The sequence below is a fragment of the Camelus dromedarius genome, chromosome 14, assembly GCF_036321535.1.
Source record: "Camelus dromedarius isolate mCamDro1 chromosome 14, mCamDro1.pat, whole genome shotgun sequence".
Taxonomy (NCBI): Eukaryota; Metazoa; Chordata; class Mammalia; order Artiodactyla; family Camelidae; genus Camelus; species Camelus dromedarius.
This window is the reverse complement of record NC_087449.1, coordinates 42,731,193-42,758,659: the sequence shown is the minus strand read 5'-3', so window position 1 is coordinate 42,758,659 and position 27,467 is coordinate 42,731,193. Positions and strand designations below refer to the sequence as shown.

The 27,467-nt window shown below is 55.3% G+C and overlaps 1 protein-coding gene and 1 pseudogene across 1 annotated transcript; both read right to left on the bottom strand.

The window, feature by feature from the left end:
- Nucleotides 1–40: 40 nt before the first annotated feature.
- BMP8B (bone morphogenetic protein 8b) lies at nucleotides 41–26,071 on the bottom strand. The gene is made up of 7 exons (XM_064493706.1): nucleotides 25,735–26,071; nucleotides 13,821–14,010; nucleotides 13,278–13,426; nucleotides 5,364–5,558; nucleotides 4,530–4,609; nucleotides 3,892–4,002; nucleotides 41–210 (listed from the first exon to the last, which is right to left on the bottom strand). Exons 1-7 carry the CDS (start codon nucleotides 26,069–26,071, stop codon nucleotides 61–63), a joined length of 1,212 nt encoding a protein of 403 aa, XP_064349776.1. The 3' UTR covers nucleotides 41–60.
- Nucleotides 9,663–11,217, bottom strand: LOC105106646 (succinyl-CoA:3-ketoacid coenzyme A transferase 2, mitochondrial-like; annotated as a pseudogene).
- Nucleotides 26,072–27,467: the final 1,396 nt, after the last annotated feature.

Below are 27,467 nucleotides of genomic sequence, written 5' to 3'. Positions count from 1 at the left end.
GTGACGGCGTCGGAGGTCCCCGCCATGGGGGGCTGAGCGCCTGGGGCTGGTGCAGGTCAGTCAGTGGCAGCCGCAGGCCCGGACCACCATGTTGCGGTGCTTGCGCAGGATGACGTTGTTGCTGCTGTCGTAGTACAGCACGGAGGTGGCACTCAGCTTGGTGGGTGCGCAGCATGCCTTGGGGACCACGTCCGGCTTCATCAGGTGCACCTGGCCGGGGAGGGGGTGGCCGGCAGAGGCGTGAGAACCAGGGGCTTCTCCCGGGACCCCTAGGCCCAGCCCCCAGCTCTGCCTGGGGCTCCGGCCGCTCCCCACTCCCTGGGTCCACCTCCACCTGCAGCAGGGCCGGTGCTGGCGGGGACCCTGCCCCTCTGCCCTCAGGCCCAGCCTGGGCACCGGCTGGCTCCCTGCCACACCCCTCCCCCCAAGACGGGACAACCCTGACCCTACTGGTCCCCAGCACATGTGCCCAGTCCTCCTTCCTGGTGCCCCTGCAGCACCGCCCCCTGGAGCCCCCCTGCTCCTCTGTCTTCTCTGTGCTTCTTAACGTCCCTGATCGTGTCTCATCGGCATTAGCTGTTGAAGGTCTGTCTGCCCCTCTGGATTGTGCGTCGGAGAACGTTCACGCTACACCTGCTCACGCCCAGGCTTCTAGGCAGGTATTGTTCTCGGCAGGTGACAACTGAGGCACAGAGGCCGGGCCACATGGCCGATGCTGCGGCACGACTGGGACCCAGCGTAGGGATCCCACTACCCTCCTCCAAACAGCTCTACCCCCAAGAGACAGCCTGATTGAGGGAGCTGTTTCAGCCTCCACCAAAATATTTATCCTGAGACTTGGCAGGATGAGCTGAAACTTATACTGGACTCCAGTGGGGCCCCACTTGGAAGGGCCCTAACGATAGCCCTGCACCCATCGGGGGCCAGAAAGAAAGGAGAACCTGCTTCCATCCATCTGGGCCCCCCTGGCCCTCCTGGGAGCTGCTAAGCAGGGCTTGGATAAACCTGGCTGATGCGGTCCCCGGGCCCAGCCTTGTCCCAGAAGCCCCAGCTCTGAGCCAGCCTGCCTCCAGGACCGTTAGCCGGGCACTGGGCTGGCTTGGGACCCAGAGCCTCTCAGGCCCCTGAGGGGAGCTGAGGCCTCTGTGGGGATGTCCAGCCCCACTGAGCCATGGGGGTGCTGCTCCCCAACTTCCCAGCCTCTGCATGCGGCAGCTGGGCTTGCCTTTCATAGGCCCACGTGAAAGAAACCAGGCGACACCACCCACCTGTGCCAACCATGTAAGTGCCTTGACCAGGGAGGGCCTTTCCTGGGCTGGGACCCTGGAGAGAGAAGTTGGCACCACAGAGGGCGGCTATTCTGTGACTCCCCCCTAGACCAGAGCTTCCCCAGGTGAAGGACAAAAAAGAGAGATGGCCTTTTGTTCCATCTGCACCAAACAGATTGATTTGGAGTCTAATGTGCCATTCCATTCAATCCGCTTTTGAGCCACGTGGGAGACCAACTCAGAGGTCCTGTTACTTACTGGCTGTATATCCTTGGATAAAAAATCATACATCTGTGGACCTCAGTTTTCTCCTCTGCCAAATGGGTATAATGGTACTTTTCTCACTTCCAACACAAACACATCTCCAACACATACCTTGTGCGAGCCCTGCCTGGGGGGGGGGGCACAGAAATGTCCCCATGTGGTCCCTGCTCTCATCCTCAGCAGGAGGGGAGGGGAAACAGAACATTCCAGTAGACAACCAGGACCCACGGGAGCAGCGCAACATTCACAGCACACCCTCTGAGCCTGGGACACGAGTGCTGGAGAGCGACCCTGGCTGGGAAGGACCACAGAGGCGAGGTGTGCAGGGTGAGCAGGAGCTGCCCGGGCCCAGAGCTGAGGAGGCCCCCAGGGGCGCAGGCAGGGAGGTGGGAAATGCAGGGCACATCCTGGGGCCGAGTGCGGGCAGGGAGGTGAGGGCACTGGGACGTGGGCTGCAGGACATCAGAGAGGTTGGCAGGGTGGCCAGTAAGGGGCCCCCCTGCATCCCAGGCAAAGGGCTCAGACTTTCTCGCAGGGATAACGGGACACGACTGAGAACAAGGTGGTCGTATCAGTGCTTTAGTGCGGCCCCCAGCTGCCATGTGGGGAACAGCAGACAGTGAGCCTGGAGAGACTCGCTTCCTCTCAGGACACCCGACCCCCGTCCCTCGCCGCACCAAGGCTCTTCCTTCCAGGCCTCTCCACGGAGGACACCAGTCCTCGCCCACCTCTCCTGTGTCTGCTGTCTCCCCAGACAATCTCTTCTGTTCTCGAGACTCAGACCACATGCGACGTCTCTCGAATTCAGACTCCAGACTTGTATCCACCCACCTGCCCGACTTCCACATGGGGTCAACATGGCCTCCCACGTGTGGGGGCAAAAGCAGAACCTCAGGTTGCCTCCAATCCCTCCTCCAACCCAACAACGTCGTCGTTCCCCTCCTTGTCCTCGGGGGCAGACCCTCACCCCAGCACCCAGTCTCTCAACCCTCGCCTTCAGGCCCTGGGCCCCTCCCCTCCTGCCTCCACCGTCCACGCTGCCTGGCCCACTTCTCACCCCGCCAGGCGCCCTGGTCCTCCTTGCCTTCTCCACCCTCCACCCCACGGTCTGTCCTCTCACAGCCGCCAGAGATGCTTCTAGAGACTAAGTCAGATCACGTATTGCTTTGCTGAAACCCTACACTGGCTTGGTTTACTTGGGACAAAATCCACTACCTGCCCCGTTAGGAGAGACCCCCAGGCCCTGTGTGAGGGAGCCCTGCCCACCCCCACCGTCACCTCCTTCTGGCCCCTTCTCTTGCACACCAGCCTCCTTTCGGGGCCCACGGTTCCTTTGCTCATGTGTTCACTGACCGCCTCCCCAGAGGGCAGCCACTGCCTTGCCAGCACCCAGCACAGGGCCAGCGCTCCCTCCTGTTGACTGACAGCCCCGGGAGCTGAGGGGCGGGGCTGGTGCAGAGGGAGGGGAGCAGCCCTGGGAGGGGCAGGTGCTGGCATCACCTGAGCTCCTCCAAGGAAGGTGGCTTCCAACGGTCAACCCCACGTGACCACTGGGAAAAGGAGGCATTATCTTGGAGTCCATGGAAGCCACTTTTGTTAATTCATTTACTCTCACTCTATGGCATCACATTGGCACAACCTCTAACTGAAGTGTCTAGACCAATGTTCTAGAAAGAAGCCTCAGTGTTTTTTTTAAAAAAAGAATCCTCTTAAAACACTTAGCAATAAGCAGCAGCAACAACATTCCTATTAGAAACTATTTTTCAGCCTTTAAAGTTGCCCCAAACACTGGGGCATCCAAAGCCGCACAATCTGTAGAAACAGAGAGCCGGGAGGGACCCAGGACAAAGCCAACAGGAAAGTAAGAGGCGAGGAAGCCAAAGCCAGAAGGGCACAGGGCACCCGGCGACTCCCCCACACGAAGCGGGGGCAGAGCGCACACGCAGGCCACCCACCCTGACCCGAGGGCATGTCACTCGCAGGAGGCTGAACGCACCCGTGAACCGGTGCATGTGTGCGCTCGGAGCGCACAGGCGGCGGAGTGCTGTGCACCTCTGACCACAAGCAGGCGGGCCTTTATAAGTCCACACCCACCGCATGTTCGGGACTGTCCCCCCTGCACGTGGAGGGCGCAGATGTGCACGCGTGCACACCTGTCAGTGTGTCTGGAGCACATGTGCTCAGGTGGGGCCAGTTTCCGTGCAGGTGTGGGCTTTCACTGCGCGTGCACGCAAGGAGGTTCCCATGCAGAGGAAGCTCCCTGACTCCAGCAGAGCTGCCATCACCTCCTGGAGTCCGTGCCCCTCTCCTCAGTGTCCCCCTCCCCTGGGCATCCAGGCAGGACCGACATGGTACTCACCAGGGACTGCAGGATGGCGTGGTTGGTGGCGTTCATGCAGGAGTCCAGCGGGAAGGAGCACTCCCCTTCACAGTAATAGGCTGAGTAGCCCTGGGGGGCGATGACCCAATCCTGGGTTGGGGGGAGTAGGAGATGGTGAGTCCCATCGACGTGCCCCCTCCCCAGCCCCGTGGTCCAGCACCTGCCCTTAACCCTCCCTCAGCCTCAGGGCCCCATCAGCCCACCCTTGGGCCCCTCCTGTGGCCATCTCCCCAGAGGCCTGACATCCACCCAAAGCGGGCAGGGCCGGGCACGAGCTCTGACCCTTCACCCGGCATCAGCCCTCAGCATTGTCCTCCCCAGCCCGCCGCCAGTCACAGCAAAGGCACAGAGGCCCTGTCCACCCTGGCCTCAGTTTCCCTGCTGAGCTCTTATTTTTTTGTGGTTGAGAATTCAGTCTCCATTTGCATGGTTTTTACAAAAAAGCTATTTTCACTGTAAAAGCAACACATTCTCCCTTTAGAAAACTTGGAAAACACAGAAGAAAATAATACATTAAAAAAAAGAAAATTCCTCATAATTCCAACCCCCCCTGGACATACACTCGGGATCTTCAGATGGGGACTGTCACTCAGGGAAGAAGGAGAGGCAGGAATTACCAGCCAGCCGAGGTCCTGGAAGCTGACGTAGAGCTCATGCCGGCGGCACACCTGCCGGCCATGGGAGCCGTGGACGTCATCTGCGGGGGACAGACAGGGCAAGGTCTTTGCTGGGGTCCTGCTCTGTGCAGCCACCACGGGGAGCTCCCAGGGCGGGGGATGCCCTAATGGGCATGTTTGTTGAATGAATGAATGAGGGGAAACTAAACCATTTGGTCTCATAAAGCCCATCCCTGCAGCTCTGCTGGTGCTGTGACCCAGCTCAAGAACCTTCGATGGCTCCAGATGGCTCCCTATGGTTACAATCACCCCACACTCAGCCCAGCCTCCCCTGACTTTCAGCCTGTAGACCTCCTGATGGTCCCATAAACAGCCTGGGGACCCTCGTCCATTCAGCAGCACATTCTTCTTTCCTCCAGAGACACGCCTGACCTCACCCCACCTCTCCTGCCACACCCACTCCACAGGAGAAGTGGCCCCATTGAAGCCAAGCAAAGGCCGACTCTCCATGAAAGAAAGGAGGTGGGTCAGGCTTGTCCCTGATCCCGAGGTGGAGACCTTCACATAAACACCTGGATCTTGCTGGGCACCTGGGGCAGCACCAAGGGCTACTGGGGACACCTGACTCTCATGGAGACCCAGGTGAGGCCTAGTGAGCCAGGACAGGCAGGGACTCGAGGGCAGACACTCAGAGCCCTGAGAGAGGGTACAGTGGCCGGTCCCCAGGATGCAGTGAGCACAGGTGTGTCAGGAAAGGTGACTGAGGGGTGACCACTGGCTTGATCCCACCAAGGCAAGGAAGGTTCTGTCCCCACCACTGGTCCCCAGGCTCACCGAAGATCCCTGGCAGTTTGTTGGGGGGCGGCAGCTCGTTGGTTCTTTTTGGTGGCCTCCTCTTCAGGGGCCTCACTGCCCGAGGGGCTCGGACAGGGCCGGGGCTCGCCCTGAAAAAGGTGACCACAAAAGGTTGTCTGGAGCGCGGTGCCCGTCGCCCCAGCAGACCAGCCAGACCAGGATCCACGCTGTGCCCTGAGACAGAGAGAGCAGAGAGGCTGTCACTCAGGGTGGGGGCCCCACATGGGGACAAAGCAGGGACCACCTTCCCTAGGCTCCGTGGGCCAGGAGGGCAGAGACTGAGGCCTCAAGGGACCTACTGTGCCTCGGTTTCCTCCTCTGAAGACCAGAGTCCCCCATCCAGCCTCAGCCCCCAGGGGCAGGTCTTTAGGAGATGGGGGAGGGGGCCTCGTGAGCTTTCATTCAGTTCACGTGATGATCTCTCTCTGTCTTCAGAGTGACCTGGACCCCATGGACCCCATGCTTCACTGAGAAACATCAGAGCCCCTCAGTGATGGCCCAGAGCCCCAATGCCAGGGACTCTCAGAGCCAGGGTCCCCACCTCCATCCTGACCTCTGGGGCCCAAGTTCTATCTTCTACCCTATACTTTCTGGGGATTAGAGTAGGATCTGTAACACCTGCTGGTTAGAGCAGCTGCCAGGAATTAGCAAGCACTTTCACGGCCCAAAGGCAGGGCGCTCACCATTCCCGATGCCCCATATGAGTCTCCAGACAGCGGCAGAGACATTTGCCCCAAGTCCCAGAGCCAGGGTTCAACCTCCTCAGTCTAATACTGGAGCCCAAGTTCTTTTCCATTTAAGTTCTTAACCACTGGGTTGGTGGTAAAAGGAAAGAAAGAGAGAGAAAAGGCTGTAGGCAGGGACATGACTGAGGGCCCAGCCTAGGAACAGATGCTGTAAAAGTCGGATTTTACCCACAGCTGCTTAAAGACTGAGGATGCAGGAAAAACACTGATTATCCCGGGAAAAGTCAACTTCACCAATGAGACAATCTTCCTGTACATGTTTGTATTTCCATCGACCTCTTTTTTTTTTTAATTATCAAAGCAGTAAAACTATAAAAAAACTTTTAAAATAAATCAACCATAAATTCTCTCCCCAACTCCACATCATTTTCATTTTTCTTGGATGTTGTCATATGTCAATTTAAATTGTGACCATAACAAAGAGGTCTGTATTTTTCTCAGTTCTTTCACATAAACATATCCCCAGTTGTTAAAGTAAGTCTCTACTATGAACGTTTAAAATGTATATAAAATTCCTTTGAGTAGAAACACCATAATATTTAGATGTTATCTCATCTTTAGACATTTAGGTTATTTTCTGGCTTTCATCACAGACATGAGAATGTGGTAGAACCTCTTCATTTCCTTTCCCTGTGGAATTTTTTAGACTAAACAACAGGGGCATGATTACCACTCGTTGTTATAGTTCTTAGACTAGTATGGAGCATCCCACTTCCATGTACATTTCACTCCAATGTTGCAACACTGATGCACACGCATACACACATTTGTACACACAAATATGTACACGTGGTTTTATAATGAGTGTGCATATGTGCCCATACATAAACACACGTCATTTCTATTAGCAAGTCTTATGATCCAATCCTCCGCCATACAGGTCAAGGACATGCCTGCCCCACTCACAGCCCTGCTCAAAGGTCAGTCCTTACACAGCTGTGCTTTAGCCCCAAGTCCATGGGCCAGATTTGACTGAACAACTAATCAACCAGAGACTAACCTTTGAGCTATGAGACGTCACCTGCCACAAACATGCACTGGACCCATTAGAGGCTCCACTCAGGGATGACCCTGAGACAGAAGGTTGTTGGCTATAGGAATGGACACTGGAAGGGCCCAGGGAGAAGCCCTTTGGGGAGTTTGGGTCTCACAAGTCAGAATCACGAGGAAGCTGCAGGCCCCTGATTATGTGGAGCCACAGACACACAGCAGCCCTGCTGCAGAGGGGAAAGCCTGTGACAGCACCAGGAGGAGGCCCTGGAGCGATGCGGGCAGGTGGAGTGGAACTCCACACCTGGCAGACACGTGGGGCCTACTTGGCTCTGGAGCCCTCCCTGCTGTCTGGTCCCTGGGTCCCTATGTCCCTGGAGAGCCCTGTCCCTGGGGTGGGGGGCCAGGGAGACCTTCCGGGCTCCAAAGGCTGTGTTTACTGTCGGCTTTTCTTTGTGCAACTGTCTGGTCAAGGATCAGATTGAGGTTTCCTGGGTACAGAGAGACTGGACCACAGGGCAGGCCCGGGTGGTCCAGGGTGTGGCCCTGAGGCTGCCTGGCTCTGGTAGGCTCCTTTCCCGAAAGCAGAGGTGGGAGCTTCCATAGCCCCTGGGACCCAAGGTCCCTGCCTCTAGACCTGACCTGTGAGGGGCTGGCAGGCACCCTGCCCCCTTTGCAGGTGATAGGGGACAGGGGGGCCATGCCTGGAGATGGGAGCCATGCTGTAGCCTCCCCCATAGGCCCAGATGCAGATGCTGCCTCTCTGGGCTAGACGGGCCCCCAAGACCCCCAGGCTCACCCCTTTTCTGAGTCTCCTTCATCAGGGCCCAGATGTCTTAGCAGCTCACCTGCCCCATCACATCCCCAGAGACTCATCCTCTATCCCCCCCATGCCAGGCCAAGATTGCTCCCAGCTCTCCCCAAGCCTTCATCTGCTCTGGGTGCCACCTGAACCTCCCTTGTGGCATCTGCCCCATCTCAGCCTGCAGTCATGGATGTGACCCTAGTGCCATAGTGAAGGACAATCAGGACGCCTGGTTGAAAGCTTTGCAGGGAATCCCAGCTGTGACCAGGTCTGCTTCTGTCCTGTAGGTTATTTCCTCACCGTGGGAGAAGGAGGAACGCAATGCTTTTCCTTCTTTCTACTATCTTAACAGCCCTCTCACTTGCCTGCTTCTGGAAACTTCTGCCTGCTCCACACTGCTGCTGGAAAGCCCCTCCCGACACCCAGGGCAGATCAGGGCCACCTCCCCAGAAACCCTGAAAGGTGCTGCATGGTCCACTCAGTGGCATCCATCCACTGCCCACCTGGTCACGGTCCCCGAGACACCCTGCAGCTGTCCCTTCAGGGACACCATCCCTCCATCCCAGGCCCTGGCCCTCCCGTCGGGATGAGGCTCCAGTGAGGCCCCTCTGACAGGCCCTCCTTGACCAGCTGCAACGTCCTGTTCTGACCCACCAGCTCCCGTCCTGTGTGTGCAGCCCTGGCGCTGCTCTGAGAAAGTGCGGGCTCCACGGCGGGCCTGGGTGTGAACCCTGCACACACACACATGCACACACACACATGTGTGCACACATAGATGAACTCAGTTTTTTCTTTTTAGGTTTTGAGCCTGTGGATTCAGGAAGAGGTACCTCACTGCCCCTCTTGGGTTACAAGGGAGTGTTAACAAGAGGCCTGTTCAGGCTCTGTAACAGAGAGGAAGGGTCTAAGTGTCTGTTCAGGATGACACAGGAACACAGGAGAAAACCCATCTGAGACCATCGGTCAGGTTGCTAGAACACCTCCTGTCCTAAGCCTTTGGTGACGCACAGACGAGCTGTTTATTCACAGGGGAGACTTCCCGGGGAGATGTTGGCACCAACGGTCTCTCCCCCTTCAGTTGCCCCATTACCAGTTCACTGGCCACCAAGACAGTTTTCTTCCCTTCTAGAGACATCTATTTAGCTATTGGGTGGGGGTGGGGGGGTGGAGGAGGAGAGGCTACAGGGAAACGAAACTTAGCGACAAAATGAAAAGCCCCAGAGGAAAGTCAGAGGGGCCAAAGGGAAAACATCTTTCATTCAGACATTTCCGCTGACCACAAATTCACATTTACACGTGTGTTTTCATGGTTGCAGTAAAACGGTGACTTTGCAGTGATTCTGGGTGGAGTTGTTCCTCCCCCATCACTTTTCTCTACATTTCATGATTCAGCCATGCGGGAAGGCGCTTCGGTGAAACCCTTCCTGTGGGATCATCTCAAGCTGCACAGAATTTAACGTTAAAGATCACAGACAGTGAAGAGGGCGTCAACGTCTCAGCGACTGTAGCAGAGCTTTCTCAGAACTCACAGAACATACAAGGCCAAGGTCTCGGTTTCCCTTTGGTTTTTAATTACAGTTCTATTCCTCTTGAGAGAACAAAGCCCGGCTAGTGGCAGGGTGTCTGGGGTGACGACAGGGGAGAACTGGCCAGACGCTGGTGAAGTGTAGAAATGTGATTGTGTCCTCCTCGGATGCAGTCCTGTGAGGTCACAGTGGGACCAAGGCCACTTACCAGTTAGGCTGCGATCTGCTGCATGGGTCTGAGATTCGGGGAGAAGGCAGTGGTGCTCCCCGTGCTCCTCTGGATGTCCTCCACCATCAGGCTGTCCCAGAGCTCAATCAGAGTCAGTCCTCTCTTCTTGTGCACATGAAACACGGCCTTCTCAGTGATGATGCGGTCCACGCACCGCTTCCCAGTCAGTGGCATTGTGCATTTCTCCAAGATTTTGGGCTCTTGGCCTTGGTGCAGTGCTCCATGGGGACCACCACTCTGGTCTTGGTGCTGGACACCAGGTCCATCACACCCCCCATTCCTCTCACCTTCTTGCCAGGTGTCATCCAGTTAGCCAGGTGACCATACTTGGAAACCTGTATGGCTCCTAGGAAGGTTAGGTGGATGTGGCCCCCTCGGATCATGGCAAATGATACATCGCTGGAGAAAAAACAGCCCCCGGGAAGAACGGTGACTGTTTACTTGCCCACGTTGATGAGATCTGCATCCACCCCATCTTTTGGTGGAAACGGACCCAGGACCAGGATTCCATGTTCACTGTGAAGATGAACGGTCATATTGGGGTTGATATAGCTGGTGGCCAGACGAGGGGTCCCGACGCCCAATTGGCATACATGCCGTCCTCAAATTCCAGAGCTCCCGCTTGATGATCCGTGTCCTCACACCATCCGTAGACTTGCTCCTTTCATCTTCCTCTTTCCAAATGGTTACACGCTCAATTCTTTTCTCATATTCCCCTCTCCCCCCCGGATGACACGATCTACATAAACGTCAGGAACCTGGATGTCTTCTGGGGCAAATGACCCCACATCCACGACTTCTTCCACCTCCACCACTGAGGTTCTGGTGGCTTTGCACAGGGGCATGTTGAAGTTCCTGGCGCTGGCCCTGAAGATGAAGTTTCCGGCCGGGTCGGCCTTCCACCCTTTCACCAAAGCAAAATCGGCCGTGACGGCGTGTTCCAGAAGGTAATGCTGCCCGTGAAACTCCCTCACCTTTCTGGGCTGACTCAGGATGGCGATGTTGCCTTCCTCAAGGTACCTGGAGGGTGCGCCTCCCTCCTGGACCAGGGTCGCGTAGGCTGTGGGTGTGTAGAAGGCGGGCACACCAGCACCCCCTGAAGGGATGTGCTCGGCCCGGGGTCCCCGGGGTGTGATCTCCAGCTCCAGTTCGCCCGCCAGGTACTGGTGCTCGCAGGGCGCGTTCTCCCCCACGTACGAGCACACAATGCGGGTGATCTGCTTGGTCCCCAGTAAAAGGCTCAACCTGAAGTTGTCCACCCCCAGGTTGCTGCTGACCACGGTCAAGTCCTTCACGCGGGTCTTGAGCAGCGCCCGGATCAGGCTCTCCGGGATCCCTCAGAGCTCGAAGCCTCTGACCATGATCCTCGCGCCTCCCGCGATGTCTCTCAGGGCTCCACGGGATCAGTGCAGAACTTGGCGCGCGCCCGGGCGCTGCTGGCGAAGCCGCACATGCCGCCGGTCGCCAGCGTGGGCCCCGAGTGGCTGGCAGGGACCTGGGGCCCAAGCTCCGATGCCAGGAGCCGCAGGGCCGCCATCGTCCGCTCTGCTCCGGCTCTGGGCCTGGCGGGGACAAGCGGGGACAGGCGGCAGCTGTGCCTGCTCTGCCGCGCTTCACAACTGCCTCCCAACTCCGTCTCGGGCTCAAGGGGCTGAGCATCCCTGGCCGGATGGCGGGAGGGACCCGGAGCAGGTACACGGTGGCCCTGAAGCAGGGGCCTCCCTCAGGGAAAGACTGGGGACCGATCTCCTTCCCTCTCCATCATCACCCTACCTCCCACCTGCGCTGCTCCGGTCCCCTGGCTCCAAATCCACCTCCACCTCAGCGGTTCCCACATCTGTGTCCCCAGCACTCACTGGCCTGGAACATTTCCATGGACCACTATCAGGACCCCTCCCCAAAGAGACCTTGATTTTCTACCTCAAAGCTTCCCCTCTATTGTTCCCTAACCTAGGCGAAAACCAAAACAAGCAAAACAAAACGAAATGTATTAACAAGACCCACTGTTTCAGTCCCCATCACCCGCGGCTCCTCTGTGCACCCTCCTTGGTATCTGCTGCTGCAACAAGCCCCCCACAGCTCCCACCTCAACACTGTGAGGCTCCCGGGGCCTCTCTGACTTCACTCTTGTTCCCAATCCTTACCCCACTCCTCTCCCCACTGAGGTAAGGGGGTCTTTATTTTATACACAAAATAAATAAACTTCGTATTACAATAGCTGAGATTTATAGAAAATTTGCAAAGTTCACACACATCTAGACCCAGTTTCCTCTGGGCAGTGTTAGCATTTATATGACTATGGTAACGTTTGTCACAACTAATGAAGCAATATCAGTATCTTATTATTTAACACAACAATTTACTGGGATTTCACTGCTTTTCCCCAGTGACTTTTCCTTTTCCAGGATCCCACCCAGGGCCTACGTGGCATTTAGTCATCACAACTCTTTAGGTGCCTCTGGGCTCTCACAGCTGATCAGACTTCCCTTGTTTTTGATGACCCTGACAGTTCTGAGTACTTGTCAGTAGTCTGCAGAATGTCCTGCAATTTGGGTTTATCTGATGTTTTTCTCACGGTGAGACGGGTTCAGGGTTCTGGGGACAAAGACCACAGAGCTGCGTGCTGTTCTCACCTCATCAGGTCAAGGGCACCTGGGATCTAATGACTATTCCCGGGAGCCTGAGTGCCTGGCAGGGGGGGGGGCTGCTCAGCTCCCTCCACTGCAAGTCACAGCCTCACCCCGGCCACACTTTTGGGAAACAAGTCACTGAGCAGAGCCCACACTGAAGGGGCTGGAGAGATGCTACACCTCGTGAGGGGGAGTGTCTCAGAGGGTTGTTTTATAAAAACCAGGTCAGATCCTGTCATCCCCCACTGTGATTAAATAAAATGACATTTATTTAATATTTTGCCCACCTCTCTCCACTTCATCTCCTCCCAAAGGCCCCTGTGCTCCAGCCTGGCGGCCCCTTGCTATACCTCAGACCCATCAACCCTGGGCCTGCCTTTGACCTTTCTACCCCCATTGCCGGGGATAAAGGAGGCTCCCCTCCAAACACCTGCTGAATGAAGGAATGAATGTATGAATCCTTATTCCACAGAGGAGGGAACCAACGCTTGGAAAAGCAAGTACTAGCAGGTACTGCCTACCAAGCTCATCGTGTTAGAAGGCTGCAGAGTGGGGGTTCATACCCCGGCATCTGCCTCAGGGCCTGAGGGTGTGGCCACTTCCCCTCAAGCCCTGCCCGGGATGGAAAGCCCTGGTGGAGAAGGCAGGCTCCTTAGAGTAAGAAGAAACGCCCATTTCTTGAGGAGGGAAAACATGGACTCACTCTTAGCAACTCAACTGTTGGTCCTGCAGAAGGAGAGGATGGGCTCAGGGCTGGTAGGGGCCTCCTGCTGGCCGGCACTGCGGGAACCTTACCCTTTCTCCCCTGGGCCCGCGCGGTGGGGAGGGGACTGTCACCTCAGGGCACAGCTGAGAAAGGCCAGGCCTCCTTCGGGGCCAGGGGAGGTGGTGCCAACTGTGTCTGCTGCCAGCAGCTTCCTCGGAGGAGCCCCCTGGGGAAGGTTCTCTGCTGACCCCTGAGTCTTACCATCCTCTGTTTCCACATAGAGGCGGAGTCCCAGGTCCTTGTTACGGTTCAAGAGCCAGCGGTCACTGGCTGCTGTCACATCCAACACCAGCCAGCCCTCGTCCCCAGATCGGAGCGTCTGAAGATCCAAAAAGAACAAGTCAGACTCCCTGTGGACATGAAAGAACAATTAACTGAGGGCCGGCACAGCTGCCTTGGAGTTTCCAGTGCTCGCCTGGGGCCCGTTAGTGGGGCATCTACCCCGCCTGGCTCTGGCCTGAGCGCCTCACGTGCCTTTTCTCACTGCATCTACTGTACAAAGGTGTTACTGTGCCCGTGTACAGCTGGGGAAACTGAGGCTCAGGATCCCACATCCAGGACGGCAGGGCGGGGACTTGAAGCCTGGACTGATGCTGGGCCTCTCTGCATGGGGACACCAGGCCTTGGGCCAGCATCTTTCTTCTCTGAGGATGTGCTGCCCAGGAAGCTCCCCTTCTGTCCTCTGGGAAATGTGCCCCAGGGCTGGGCCGAACTCGAGCGGGCGGCAGGGAGTGGGGCGGGCACCTGTTGGACTGCTCCGGGACCACCTCGAACATGCTGACGTGGAGGGTCCGGTTGAGTGGCTGGGCGCTGGGCAGCTTGTAAATCCGAAACTCCGCGGCTGTGACAGCCTCCCCTGCTGGGATCTGGGTCAGGTCAAAGCGGAACTCCTTCCAGGGGGGCTCCTGGTGGCCCAGGGCATGGTCATGCTCCACTGCAGGACAAAGCGGGGCTGGCGGTCACTCGTGGTTCTGGCTCAGGCTCCAGGGTGGGGGGGCCGGGTGGGAGCTGGGGGCCTGGGCAGCCTGGGTGGGCCAGCTCCCTCCTCGTGAACAGGACTGTCCCAGCTCTGCCTCCCAGGTGCGGAGGGGGCTCTGTGCACAGTACACAGCAGGTACCCACAAGGGCAGCCGACATTCTGGCTCCTAAGCCCTAAACCCCGCCTGCCCCGCTCAGCCCCCTGCTGACTCTGGGACCCACAGATGAGGCAGAGGATGGGCCCCTCCTCTGGGAGATGGACGTCAGGTCCACGGCAGAAAATGGCCACACTGCAGCAGAGACATAGCTGAGGGATGGGGCTCTCCCCGGGATCAGCTCTGTTTGGAAGGAAGGTGGGCAGAGAGCAGGCTCACAGCTGACTCTGGAGCTGGGCCTTGAGGGCTGAGAGTGGATTTGCCATGATGTCAAGAGAGAAGGACATGGCAGAGGAAGGGACTAGCATGAGCAAAGGCCTAGACTGAGGAACAATGGCACCAGGAGGGAAAACAATGGCATGAAACCCAGCAAAGGGCCAAAGGACAGCAGGACCCTTTCTGGGACAAGGTGAAAGAAGAAGGGGAGGGAGAAATACACATGGAAAAGAAAAGGAAAAAGCAGGGCAGGATGACAGCTCCTGGAGAGGCCCAGTCAAGTGCTGGGGAAGTGGAGGATCCCATGGCGTGATCTAAGCAGGCTTCCCGGAGGAGGTGACACCAGAATTGGCCTTGAAGGACAGGGCAGTCTTTGCAGGTGGAGAAGGTGGCAGGGAGGGCATTCTACACACAAGTGTGGGGTGCCAGGGCTGCCCACCATCCAGCTCTGTGAGGCTCAGGGCATGAGTCTGGCTGTGGCCTACTGGGGAGGGCTGGAATCCCGCCCTCAGAGTGTGGGCTGTGCTCTGGTCAGTGGGGCTCAGGGTTCTGGGCAGCAGAGCGCATGGTTTGAGGCTGGACTGGAAGCTAAGTGTGGAGGCGAGGGTAAAGCCCAGGCTGGAGGGACCAAGGTGGTCGGTGGCAGGACTGGTCTAACAGTCTGGGCAAGAGACCGCAGGAATGGAATAAAGCCCACATCTCCCCAGCTGCCCGGATATGCCCCGGACAGTATATTTAGAGCATCTCACTTTAGCCTCCTGTCACTTTCAAATACTAAAAATCTGTGTTTCCACAAAACAGGAGTGGGAGCCGCCCAGTGCCTTCCCCCAAAACCAACACTGAGGTTTTAATTACATGTTTGCAAGTCTTTTTAAAAATTCTCTCTTTTGCTACTAGGCTCATCGTCCACAAGTCACCAGGCTGGTGGTGGAGGCAGATGTAGGAGCACTTCCTGTCCTCACAGTGAGTATCTGGTCCAGCAATGGATGGGCAAACAGCTGTGCTGGGCAAGGCCAGTGGACACACATGTTTGGGTAGGAGATGAATTTTTCTCCCCCAAACCAGGGAGGAGAGAAAATAGAACATCCATCATCTAACAGGGTGCTGGACCCACAGCAAATGCCCACCCACGAGCCAGACTGTTTCAGAGGCAGCGTGACACAGGCGGGATGAGGGTCCTCCCACACAGGAAGGGCGTGGAGGGCAGGGGTCTGGAACTTTGCTGAGTGATGCTCACCATGAATACCACCACACAAGTCCCCTCCCCTGTACAGAAACACACACACAGCTTTGGGGACAATCTCTGTTCATTCGTGGCCTACAGAGACCACCTCTGTTGCATGGCTGTGTAAGCATCCCTACAGGTTGAAATACATCCAGGCTGGTGGTTGTCACAAGATGTGGCACAGATAGTCAGGAGGGGTTGCTCAGTTACGCCCTGTACTGACCCCTCTTGAAGCATTTTAAGTGTATCTGCCCACAAGGCACAGCGGAGTCACTGGGAACATCTGTCTGCACGCCTAACACTGACTCATGTTGGATCCGGGACTGAGGGAACAACCACGAACCTGCCAGCTCCTGGGGGCACCAAGCTCTGTGGTCTCCCTCCTTGCTGACCTGAGGGCGCTTGTGTGCTGGGTCAAGAGAGCCCTGTTCACCTGGACTGACTAGAGATCCGGCCCTCCCTCCTGTGGGTTTGTGAAATCGGTACCCATCGCCCAGTAGTTCCAGTAGCGGAAACTGCCCACCCTAGCTGTTCCAGGCAAGCACCGGAGATGGGACAATTTTAGGAAAATGATTTTCACCAAAAATTGGTGAAGTGTCCTAAAGTATGGAACTGGGTAAAGAAAGTAACTCTGTCACAGAGCAGGGCCCTATGGAGCCTTCCTGGGCAAACCCCACCATGTCCTCTGTCTGCTTCTTGTCTGTAGAAAAACTTTAGCCAAAGAATAAATTTAATTAGAGAAATGAGAAAAAGCAAAAACAAAGGAAAACAGTCAAACAAGACAAAATACGAATAGTTTACCCATTAAACAATGTCAAGGACCTTTAGTTTCTCCTCAACAGCTATAGATAACATTCTGAGCCATATCCTTTGAGCTGTTTTACAAACACTAAAACCTCTACCAGACAGAAGAAGTTAACTACATGATGACCAGACTGTAGCCATGACATAAGCTGCCACAATTCCAAGAACTGGCCTCAAGAAAATGGGAACAAACCAAACCTGGGACTGAAGATTAATGCACTTAAAACAATCAAGATGATGCTGATCAGACCACTGTCTGACTAATTTCAAGATGACTGTCAGAGCTAACTATGCTGTTCTGCACATAGCCCTGTCCCTCCTCCTATACACCCCTGAAAGTTCCCTTTAAAAGCTCTTGCCCACTGATTGGCAGTGTGGAGTTGGCTTTTGGACATGAGTCCATCTTCTCCCCTGGTTGCCAGCCTCCGAAATAAAGCAAACTTTCTTTTCCTACCAGTACTTCTCTCTCTCAAGTATTGGCTTTCAAGTGGCAAGCAGCTGAACCTGAATTCAATAACAGCTGCTTCATCTGACAGTCAGTGAGAAGGGTAGGGAGAGGCCACCTGTGGATTTGCAGCTTTTTCAGTGGCTGTAGTTTTGAGTTAGAAGAAAGATTTTCCAAAAGCTGGTGTCCAGGAAAAGTGTTTTCTGGCAGCTCTATTTCCCTCTTGTTAACTGCGCAGACTGAGCCTGCTTTAGCCAGAGAGGCAATTTAGGGCAGCCCAGAGGGCTCTGGCCATTGGTTAGGGCCCTCATTTCAGCCCTTTCCCTGCACCAACCAGATATGGACGACCCACCTGGGCCTGGTCTCTGCCTGTGCGAACTGGGAATAAGGAACCAGCCCAACTTTCCTCACAGGGCCATGAAAGGACTTTGTAAACAGGCAATGGGCTGAGAGTGGTGGCCATTCAACAGGAATTTGGGGTAAGTCTGATTTGCAGTCTCCCAGCTTTGGTCAAAATGTGATACTCTCAGGGGGCCTGGTCAGAAATTCCAAGGCCATGGGATGGAGGGGAAGGGAAGATACTGAGTGATCGTTTTCTAAATAAATGTATTCATTTGCTCATTTATTCATTCATTCACTCATCAAGTTCAAGTTACAAACAAATTTATCGATTATGTAAATATGTAAGACTCTGTTCCGAGCACTGGGGACGCAGCCATGAACAAGACAGATAAGCCAGGTCTCTGCATTCTCGTCATTTACAGTCTAATGGGGGAGACAGAATGTAGACAAACAACCAAGTAAAAAGGGATGTCATCTCTGTCGGAAGTGAAATACAGAGCGTTCCAGGCCCAAGAGGGTTGGGGGGCGGTGGGGGCGTTTCCCTGCGAGAGGAAGCAGGTAAGAGCAGACATGCGCGTTCTCATGCAGCACTGATGGGGACGCGGTGGAGAGGAGTTTGGCAGCCTCCTTTTGCGATACCCCTGCAAAATTACATATGAACCTACCCTTTGGCACAAGGATCTCAAAAACACACCAGCAAAAATGTGAAAAGACATGCGCAAAGCTGTTCACTGGACATAGGGAGTAGATCAAGCTACACTTGGCTCCACCACGCAACTCTACATGGTTATTTTCTATAAAATTATAAAAGCTGCCAAAAATGTTCCAACACTGAACCAGCTTTTCTGTCTGGGGAAGCAGCAGCAAATGAATTTACTTTCTGGATCGCTTTAATGCGGCCTCCTGGTCATCATTCACTAAGGAGCGCTAATTGGACCCCCAGCCTCATCCCGCCTTCTCCTCCAGCCTCTGATAAACAACGTCCAGATTGGATCCCATGATTGAGGGAAGGGCAGGAGGGGGCGGCCTCCACCAACCCGGCTGCTGGCCACCTTCTGCCTTTCCATATCTGGGCCCTGCACCCCCATTCACAGGCTAGACCTCCAGAGCCACACCCTGTGTCCACCAGCCCCACACCAACACAGGCTTCAGCTATTTTTGTGCCCTGGACCAAATTTAGAGTCATTTGGACAACCTAAATCTGTCTTGTTTCTGACCAAAAGGTAAGAATTCAAAAGATGACCTTTTCCTTCAGTCCAGAGTAACTGTTAAGAGAATGGAGTCTTCTGACCCGTCTGGCAGTCCTTCCTGCCCTCAAGCCCTTCCACAGCCCCACTGGGCCCACAGGAGGGTCTTAAGCTTGGCTCTGCTTTCCAGGCCCCCTGAGCTGGCCTGGTCCATCCTCCTGGCCTCCTGGGCCTTCTGGTTGCAAATATCTTCCCTGAAGTCCTTCCTTGAAGCCTCTCTCTCCAGGTTCCTCCATCCTGCCAAGTCTAAAGGCTACTTTCTTCTTGGTCCAGCTGTAAAAGCCCTCTCGCCCCTCTCTGACCCCACACGATCAGCCTCTCCATCTCTCCCTTTCTCTGTCCATGGTTCATGTGCCCTTTGGGTGGTGAACAATTTGGGGGCAGAAACTGAACAATGTGCGGAGGAAATGAGACGCCTTAGCCATTCACTCATCCAGCCTCTCGAGTCCCAGGGACCCAGAGAGGGGATGCCTGGCCCCTAGTCTCAAGGCTCCTGGTCCCCAGGACAGCAGCTCAGGGTCCAGTCATGCAGCCCCTGGGCAGGGGCATCCTGCTGGTCTGGGAGTGGTTTCCACATCACAGCAAGTTTCTATCGAAGCCCCCCATCTTCTCACTTTGCTGCGGGACTTGCCTCTGTTCATGGCCTGGCCCTTGAGGTGGAGGACAAGCTCCCTGGAGCCCTGGAGATGGACAGGCTGGGCCTGTTTGGCTGGCCCCTCCGGGAACAAGGCTGAGGGCCCCTTGGACCTAAGACGAGAGCCGAGTCCCCGCGGCCCTGGCCCATCAGCTCCCAGTTCTGCCTCCTGAAGGCTTCCTCCCACTCAGAAATCTCAGCGCTGGGAGAGCAGGCCCCGCTCATGTCTGAGGTATTTTTAGTCACTTCTCATTACTGACTTTTTCAAGAGTGGTTTCCATAAATGGCTCTGCGCTCATAATTACCGGTCCAGGCCTCAGAGCTTCAGAGCCCAAATGAAAAGGGGACACCGCGCTCCGTACCACATCAAGCCCGCCAAGGCCAAAAATAGATCCGAGGAGATGTGAGCAAGAAGGATGCGGTTCTTCTGGTTCAAACCCAGGAAAGAACTGAACTGTGGGGTTTTCCAGAAAGACGTGGGAAGTGACACACGCACTCTGTCCCATGGGGAACAGTGCACCCCTGCTCCACGCCTCACCCCTGCAGGATCCCCATCAGCAGGCAGGAAAGGCGGGGTCACATTCTTTCGTCAGAGCTGGAAAGGCCTTTGGGGCCACCCTGCATTGATGGGGAAACTGAGGCCCAGAGGGGCAGAGACTTGCCAGGGGTCACACGTCAAGTTGGGGCCCTTCAGGTGGACTTGCCAACGTGGAGCCCATGTAAAACCATGTAAATCCTCTGAGTGGCGATGCTGGGATGGGAGTGGTCACCTGTCTACAAGGTTATTACATCAACAGGTGCCTCCAGGCAGGGCCCTGGGGGGACTCAGTTCTCAGGAGAGGGCCCAGGGTGACCTGCCAAGGTCAGGAGGCTGGTCCTGCCTCTGTGCCACCATCCAGGTCCCAGCTCCTTCCCCTGCCTCCCAGTGCTCCCCACTCCCGCTGCCCTTCCTCTTTCCTTCAACTTTGCAGGTCTGCCCTGATCACCTGCTACTAGGGGCTGGCGGTAGGGGAGTGGGGGGAAGGGGTGCCAAGAGAGCCAGATTCCCCCTGGGAAGACAGGGGCTGGGGAGAAGTAATCAGTCATCAGGGAATCACAGAGTACACCATCCTGTTGGCTGGACAGGGTTTTGGAGAAGAGAGACACATCTTCAACTATTGGAAAAAGAAATACCCTTGGAAACCACCAACAAAAATGAAAAAGCAACCTACTGAATGGGAGAAAATATTTGCAAATCACATATCTCATAAGGGGTTAATATTCAAAATACATAAAGAACTCATACAGCTCAATAGCAAAAATAAAAAATAAAAATAAAAATAAATGGGCAGAGGAACTGAATAGACATCTTTTTCCAAAGAAAACATACAAATGGCCAGGAACATGAAAAGTCGCTCAACATCACTAATCATCAGGGAAATGCAAACCAAAACCACAGTGAGATATCACCTCACACATCTTAGAATAGCTATTATCAAAAAGACAAGAGGTAAGTGTTTGTGAGGATGTGGGAAAAAAGGAAACTCTTGTGCACTGTTGATGGAATGTAAATTGGTGCAGCCACTATGGAAAACAGTATGGTGGCTCCTCAAAAAATTAAAGGGAGAACTACCATACGATCCAGCAATCTCACTTCTGGGTGTATATCCAAAGGAAATAAAAACAGGGTATCAAACAGAAAAAAGATGTAAAAAAAAAATTAAAAGAGAAAAAAGGTGTAAGATGCGTGGTGATGGATGTTAACTAGACTTACTGTAGTGATCATTTTGCAATTTGTGCAAATATTGAGTCATCTCGTACATCTGAAATTGATACAATGTGATATGTCAATTATATCTCAAGTTTTAAAAAGAGAACCATCTGCACTCCCATGTTCACTGCAGCACTACTCACAATATCAGGATATGGACACAACCTCAGTGTCCACCTCCAGATGGACAGATAAAGATGACACAGCATATCTACATACAAGGGAATGTTATTCAACCATGAGAAAGAAGGAAATCCTGCTTTTGGAACAACATGGATGAAATTTGAAGGTATTATGCTAAGTGAAATAAACCAGAGAAAGACAAATACTGCACGGTATCACTTACATGTGGATTAAAAAAAAATCAAAAAGTCAGAAGAGTAGAAAAGGGGTTGCCAGAGCTGGGGGTGGGGGAAATGGGGAGAAGTTGGTAAAAGGGTATAGACTTTCAGCTATAAGCTGAATAAGGTTTGAGGAACTAACGTAAAACATGGTGACTATAGTCGATATATGTTGTATAATTGAAATTTGCTGAGAGAACAGAAATTAAATGTTCTCACACACAAAAAAGGATGAGCCTGTCAGGTGGTGAATACGTTAATTAACTACGTAGGGGGAATGTTATATTTATATGTATAGCAAATCATCCTGATGTACACTTTAAATATCTTACAATTTTATATGCCAACTATACCTCAATAAAGCAGAAATAAAAATAAATAAATAATAGCTAGATAGCTAAAAAGAGAAATACCTTTGGGCATAAGGTTACTCTAATAGTTGGCTTTTAAGATAGATAAAGGATTTATTGTGAAGTGAAAGACAAAATGGCAAGACAGAGACATTTAGGTCCTACTTTGTTAAAAATAGTAATACAACTGTTAGTATCTGTATTGATAAAATATGAGGGCTGGCTGCAGGCGGCCACACCAAAAGACTAAAAACACACTGGCTTTGTCTGAAGTGGACAGAGGATTATTAGGGGATTCCATGTTATATGTTTCTAAACATATGGTCTGAATTTTCTGTAAAGAGATTTCATAACAAATCTAAGGGGCATGAATTTTCTACAGTGAACATGCATTAGTTCTACAACTCCCAAAACAAAGATATTATGTAAATGACATTCCTAGTTTACAACACATGTTCACGTTTAATACAGTTCAGTTCAGCAGCATGTCCTGCACCTGATGATGGGCCCGGGGCTGGGGGGAGGGGCGGCTCCTGTGTAGGACAAGAGCAGGGGATGAGCAGGCAGGGGGACGACCAGCTGTGTGGCCTTGGGAAAATCACCTAACTTCCCAGAGCCTCCCTGTCCTCTTTTTAAAACAAACATGTGACAGCCAACGTGAGATGAAATGAAAGGACAGATGGGGAGGTTCCGGGCACGTGGTCATCACTGGCTGTCATCTCACACAGTCCCTGAACAGCCCCTCGGGTGGGTACCGTGAGTACCTCCATTTTACAGAGGAGGAGACTGAGGTTCTAAGAGGTCCGCTGGAAAGTCCAGATCACACTGACAGTAGGTGGTGAAGTCAAGATGCAAATTCTGTCTGAGTCTCAGGTCAGAACCCCCGGCCCGGTCCTACCTGCTCTCTGTCGTCCATCCCCTCCTGGTTTCCAGATAGGGGTGTCACCGTCTAGACCATGTGACAGTCACTTCATGGCTGATGTACTGTTCTCTGTCTCTCCCACTAGAGGGTCAGCTCCACCAGGACAGGGACTTTGTTTCATTCTCCGTTACATTCCAGTAACTAGAACCGAGCCTGGCACAGAGCGGGTACCACGTGACTATTTGTTGAGTGAATTCAGGAAAGAATGAAAGAATTCCCTAGTAAAGACTCAAAGAAAGTGACTCTGGGGTTCATGGAGGTGAAAGATCACCCTGCAAGGTCAGGGGGCTGAGCAGGACCCCACCTGGATCCCTCACTTGCACTGAGCCCTGCGTCTCCCAAATCCAACAGCCTCAGCTCATCCACACCCCTGTCCTCAGCCACCCGAGACCACGGGAATAAAATGGTTTGCTTCAGGGAAGGGTCAGGACAAAAGTGAAGTTGGCCCCATTCATTGCTGGCTAGACTTCTGCCTGCAGTGCTGTTTGTGCCTCAGTTTCTCAACCTGGAACGTGGGCACCTGCCACTGACCCACGGATGGGAGGCCTGTGAGAGGCCCAGGCCTCTGGGTCCTACAGCTGCCACTGATGGTCAGAGGCCCGGGCAAGCACCCGGCCTGGCTTCTCAGGCGCCAGTGAGGCCGACGGCAGAGGTGGAGCTGGAGGCAATGGGTGTGGGAGCCTCGGCGTGGGCGCTGATGCCACAGCCAGTCTGCTATTAGACTCCTCGGTGGTTCAGGGGCCGCCAACCTTCAGGGGCCTGGGGCCAAGGCCTCCAAAGGAGGAAACAATCCTGGTAGGTGTCTAATGCCCTACAGCCGCCTAGGTAATTACCGGTTAAAACCACTCTAACTGAAGAGTTTTACTAGTGCAATTAGTATATCAGAATAAAGAAGGCCCTTCTGACAGCTGGCTGGACCCACCCACAGACCGGGTTTCCGCTGAACAAAGATCTGCTTGTTAACTTCACAGTGTTAGAGGCCTTAGATCTTCATGAAACACACAGAGATGGCGTGGGAAGAAACTCGGAATCCACAGCCCGGATGATGCCATGGATGTGCTGTGCAGCCCTGGGCTGGTTATTTAACCTCTCTGAGCCCATGAGATGAGGCTGATAAAACAAACTTCACAAGTTGCTACATGGATGAAATGAGGAATTATATTACTATGGAACTTCAAATGTGAATTTTTATTCTAAAAATAGGTAGAAACAACTTCGGTTGGCTTTTAAAATCTGATTCTGGGTTTTACGTGTCTATAAGACACATGGGGACATTTCCATCACATCCACACCAAGACGGGCAGCAGCTGGGAGGGACTGGGCTGACCAGCGTCAGGTTCACCCTAAAAGAGAGGGTTGATTTTCTGCTCCTCACCCTCTATCAACCAATGATACAACTCTGAGGACAGATTACTAGCAGCCTCACTTTATAAGGAGTGATCTGAGGCTCAGAGAGGGCAAGGGACTTGCCTAAGATCACACAGCACAGGCAGGAGGGGAACCAGGTCCACCTGAGCTCAGGGTGCTGCTTGATTCATAGCAACAGCTCCCACCAGGGCTATGTTCACCTTGACCCAGGGGACGCTGGGGAAGTGGGATGTGGGCTAGGCAGTGCCTCACTCTGATGGAAGGTGTCCCTGGGGGCAGTCTCAAGTGACTGCATCCACAGTTCTCCTTGGTCCTAAACCCTGGGTCTCCAGCACAGAGCTCTAGCCTCAGTTCCACATATGGTTGCCTCTGTCCCAAGCTCCCACCCCTGCCCTCTGACCAGGAAGGCAGCAACCAGAACCCACCAACCTGAGTCTTGCGCCTGGGACTGGGCTCCCAGCAGAGGTTAACGGCTGCCTCCTGCTGCTTGCTCCCCCACCTGAGCCCCCCACCAGCTCTGGGTTGCGGGGATAGGCTTCCTTGACTGTCCCCTCTTCTTGCCCCACTGTAGGTAGCAAATGGCTAGACTCCACAAAACCTGCTGTTGCTCCCACCCCTGGGTTCCTCTTCCTAAACCCCTCTGAAAGCTCTGTCCACACTGAAAGCCTGCCCTCCTGGCACAGAAATGTCATCTCCTTGAGCGCTGGATGTAGGGCTCAACAACCTCAAACAACCTGGGCCTGTCCTGGCTCAGCCATATAGAGGTCATGCTGTCCTGGGAGAGACACTGCCTCTCTGAGCCTCACTGTCCTCATCTGGAAGATGAGGATGAATGTCATGTCTGCTAACAGGGCTGTTGGGAGGGTTAAGGGCGATGCTGAAGGTGAAGGGAGGCTGGTGACCTTGGCAAGGGGCCTCTCCTTGCTCTGAGCCCCCAACTCTTTCCACCTGGGGCTGAGCTACAAGTCCTTGGGTCCCCAGGTCCAGCCTGGTGTCTGCCTCAGCCCTGACCTCTACCCTCACTGGCCACAGACAGGAGGCAAAGTGGATGGATGGGGGACATACGTTCATGAATGTAGATTAAAGACAGTTTAATAATGTAGAGTTATCTTTGAGAACTTTCAGGGTAAATGTCTTCATGATTTGGAGTAAAATTTCTGCAGAGAGGAAAGGCTGGGCTTTGCCTGGGAGAACAAAGAGGGTCCAAGTTACCCATCGGGTCATTCCACAGGCCTGGACACTCACCCCATGACGAGCTATGTCCCAGGTGTGGGCCCAGGGTGACAAGCCCACAGTTCCTGCCCTGCTGAGTTCACAGTCTACTCCTTTCCCATCAGCTCCCCTAATAGCGCAGTCTCTGGGGTTCTGGCCCAGGGACGAGGCTGCTGTGGACTCAGGACATCTGGGTCCTCATCTCAGCTCTGGTCACTTTGATGATGTGACCAGGGCTTTCCACACTGAACTTTGTCCCTCTCTTCAGTATTGCCCTTATCACAGTGACAGCACCACAGCTTCTGTTTACTGTCTCCCCAGGACCAGACTGTCTTCCTGGCACTGTCCAGGTCCACTAGACACTACACAATTCTTATCTCTGGGTATGTTGGGAGGGTGGTGAATGTACAAGCCCCAGGGGACTCACATGCCTCTTCTATCCCACAGCTCACCGACCCGCACACCCCTTAGACTTCGCTGCCCTGACCTGGGCAGTTGCCCCTCCCCCGGGTCCGTGTCCACGACAAGGTGACTCTCTGCTCCCAGCAGGTGCCCGAGGTGGCCCACACGTCCTTGCAGCCCGCGTTCAGCCCCCAGAGGCCACTCAGCCTGCCGTCCACCACGGGCCTTCTAGCGGGGTCCCCGCCATCCACCCGGGCCCCCTCTCACCCATGTTGACGAAGCTCATGACTAGGTCGGCGCGGCCCAGGCGCCGCTCGAGGGGCCCGCCGTCCTCGTCGTCGTCGCCGGCCATGGCGCGGTAGAGGTCCAGCATGAAGAGCGGCGCGGACGCGGGCAGCCGGGCGGCGGCGGGGGGCGCGCGGGGCCGGGGCCGCCCGGGCAGCCCGAGCACCGCCAGGATCTCGCGCTGCAGGTCGCGGCGCTCACGCGGGCCCAGGCGGCGCTGCGGGCAGCCGGGCGGGGGGCGCGGGCCAGGGCCGCCGCTGCCACTCAGCGCGCACAGCGCCAGGCCCAGCAGCCAGAGCGGCCCGGGGCGCGCGGCCATGGCGTCACCTGCGCAGCCTCACCGCGCGCGCATTCGCTCCCGGCCGGGCTGCCCGACGGCAAGTGGCGGGCCGGGCTGGGGACCGGCGGTCGGTAGCGGGCGTCGTCTGTGAACACAGAGGGGTCCCTAGCGCGCCCGGCGCGCGGCGCCTGTCGCGGCTCTGGGCCGTTGGACGCGGGCGCACCGTCTCAGGCAGTGGCTCCTCTGGGACCGGGGACTGTCGGCTAGTATGTCTGTACCGCCGGGCCTGCCAGCCCCGCTGCTGCTGAGGCCTCTCAGGGCAGGGGCGGAGGGAGAGCTCCCGTCGGGGTTTGAGAGGCGCGGACTCCTGGCCGCTGCCGCCCTGAGTCCAGCTGGGAGCCGTCAGGTCCCGCCCCCTCCGGACCCGACCAATGGGAGAGCACGGACGTGGTCAAGGCGACCGATCCCCGGGGAAGGGGCCCCAGGTGGCGGGTGGGGACGCGGGTAGAGGCGCCCCTGAAATGCGACTCTATTGTGGGCATTGGGCGGGTCGGGAGAGGGGTCCGTAGCCCAGCCGTAGGGGGCCTCGCTGTCGTCCGGGGCTCTCCTCCCAGCCGCTGGCTGCACCATCGGGCGGGCGCCAGGTCTCGGCGTGGGGACTCAGGGTAACGGCGCGGTGCAGGGTATTTCGAACCCACGGCGCCCGCGGGGCGAGTCCTTAAACATCCTGTTCCGGCGGGATCCCGAGTCTTGGTCCCGCCAGCGGAGTGAGCTGTCAGCTCCTCCTTGGTGCGCGGTGTGTCGCCCCAGGACCCGAAATGCCTCAGTCGGGTCTAGAGGTCAAGGGACCCCGCAGCAGCCAGCCCGGGTTGCCCGCCACCGCAGCTCCTCGCCAGCCTCCCGGCGCCTCCCTTACTAAGGTCCCCTTGTAAGCACCACTGGGGGCTTCTGCGGACACCTGCTCCGTCGCTGTTCCGGATGCTCCCACTCATCTGGCTCCCGCGCGCTCCTGGCAAGCCCCCCAGGCGGGCCGCCCCAGCAGCTCCAGCAGCCGTGCTGAAACCTCCAACGCCCGCTGTGAGCCCTTCGGACCCCAGGGCCGATCCAGCCGCACGCAGGCGCACGGCCTTTCGCCTCCCGCCGGTCAAGGAGCTCTGCTGCCCTTCTTGCGCTTTTGCGCGTCTTAATTGTCAGGACTCTCGGCGGCTTGCGAGAGAAGGCCCCTCGGGGAAACTCCTCGATGACTAGCCCTCCACTACACAGCCTGCTCTTCCCTAGGCGCTTTCTCACCGCTTTCGTTCATTTATGGTTAAGGCGCTGCGCTTGGAGGAAGTCTCACCTAGTCTGAGTCTGAAGGCTGGTAGGAATCCGTAGGGAAGTGAGGAAAGCTCAGTGGGAGGAGAGCGGTTCACGCAGAGGCAATAACTGGTGTCAA

What these genes read in the sequence shown, in the direction of transcription:
- BMP8B (XM_064493706.1), bottom strand. Translation starts at nt 26,071, where the DNA reads ATGGCCGCGCGCCCCGGGCCGCTCTGGCTGCTGGGCCTGGCGCTGTGC. An exon ending in TCCAGGACCTCGGCTGGCTG is followed by an intron (nt 4,003 to 4,529) that starts GTAATTCCTGCC and finishes CCCCCAACCCAG; the next exon opens with GATTGGGTCATCGCCCCCCA. An exon ending in ACGCCATCCTGCAGTCCCTG is followed by an intron (nt 211 to 3,891) that starts GTGAGTACCATG and finishes CTCCCCGGCCAG; the next exon opens with GTGCACCTGATGAAGCCGGA.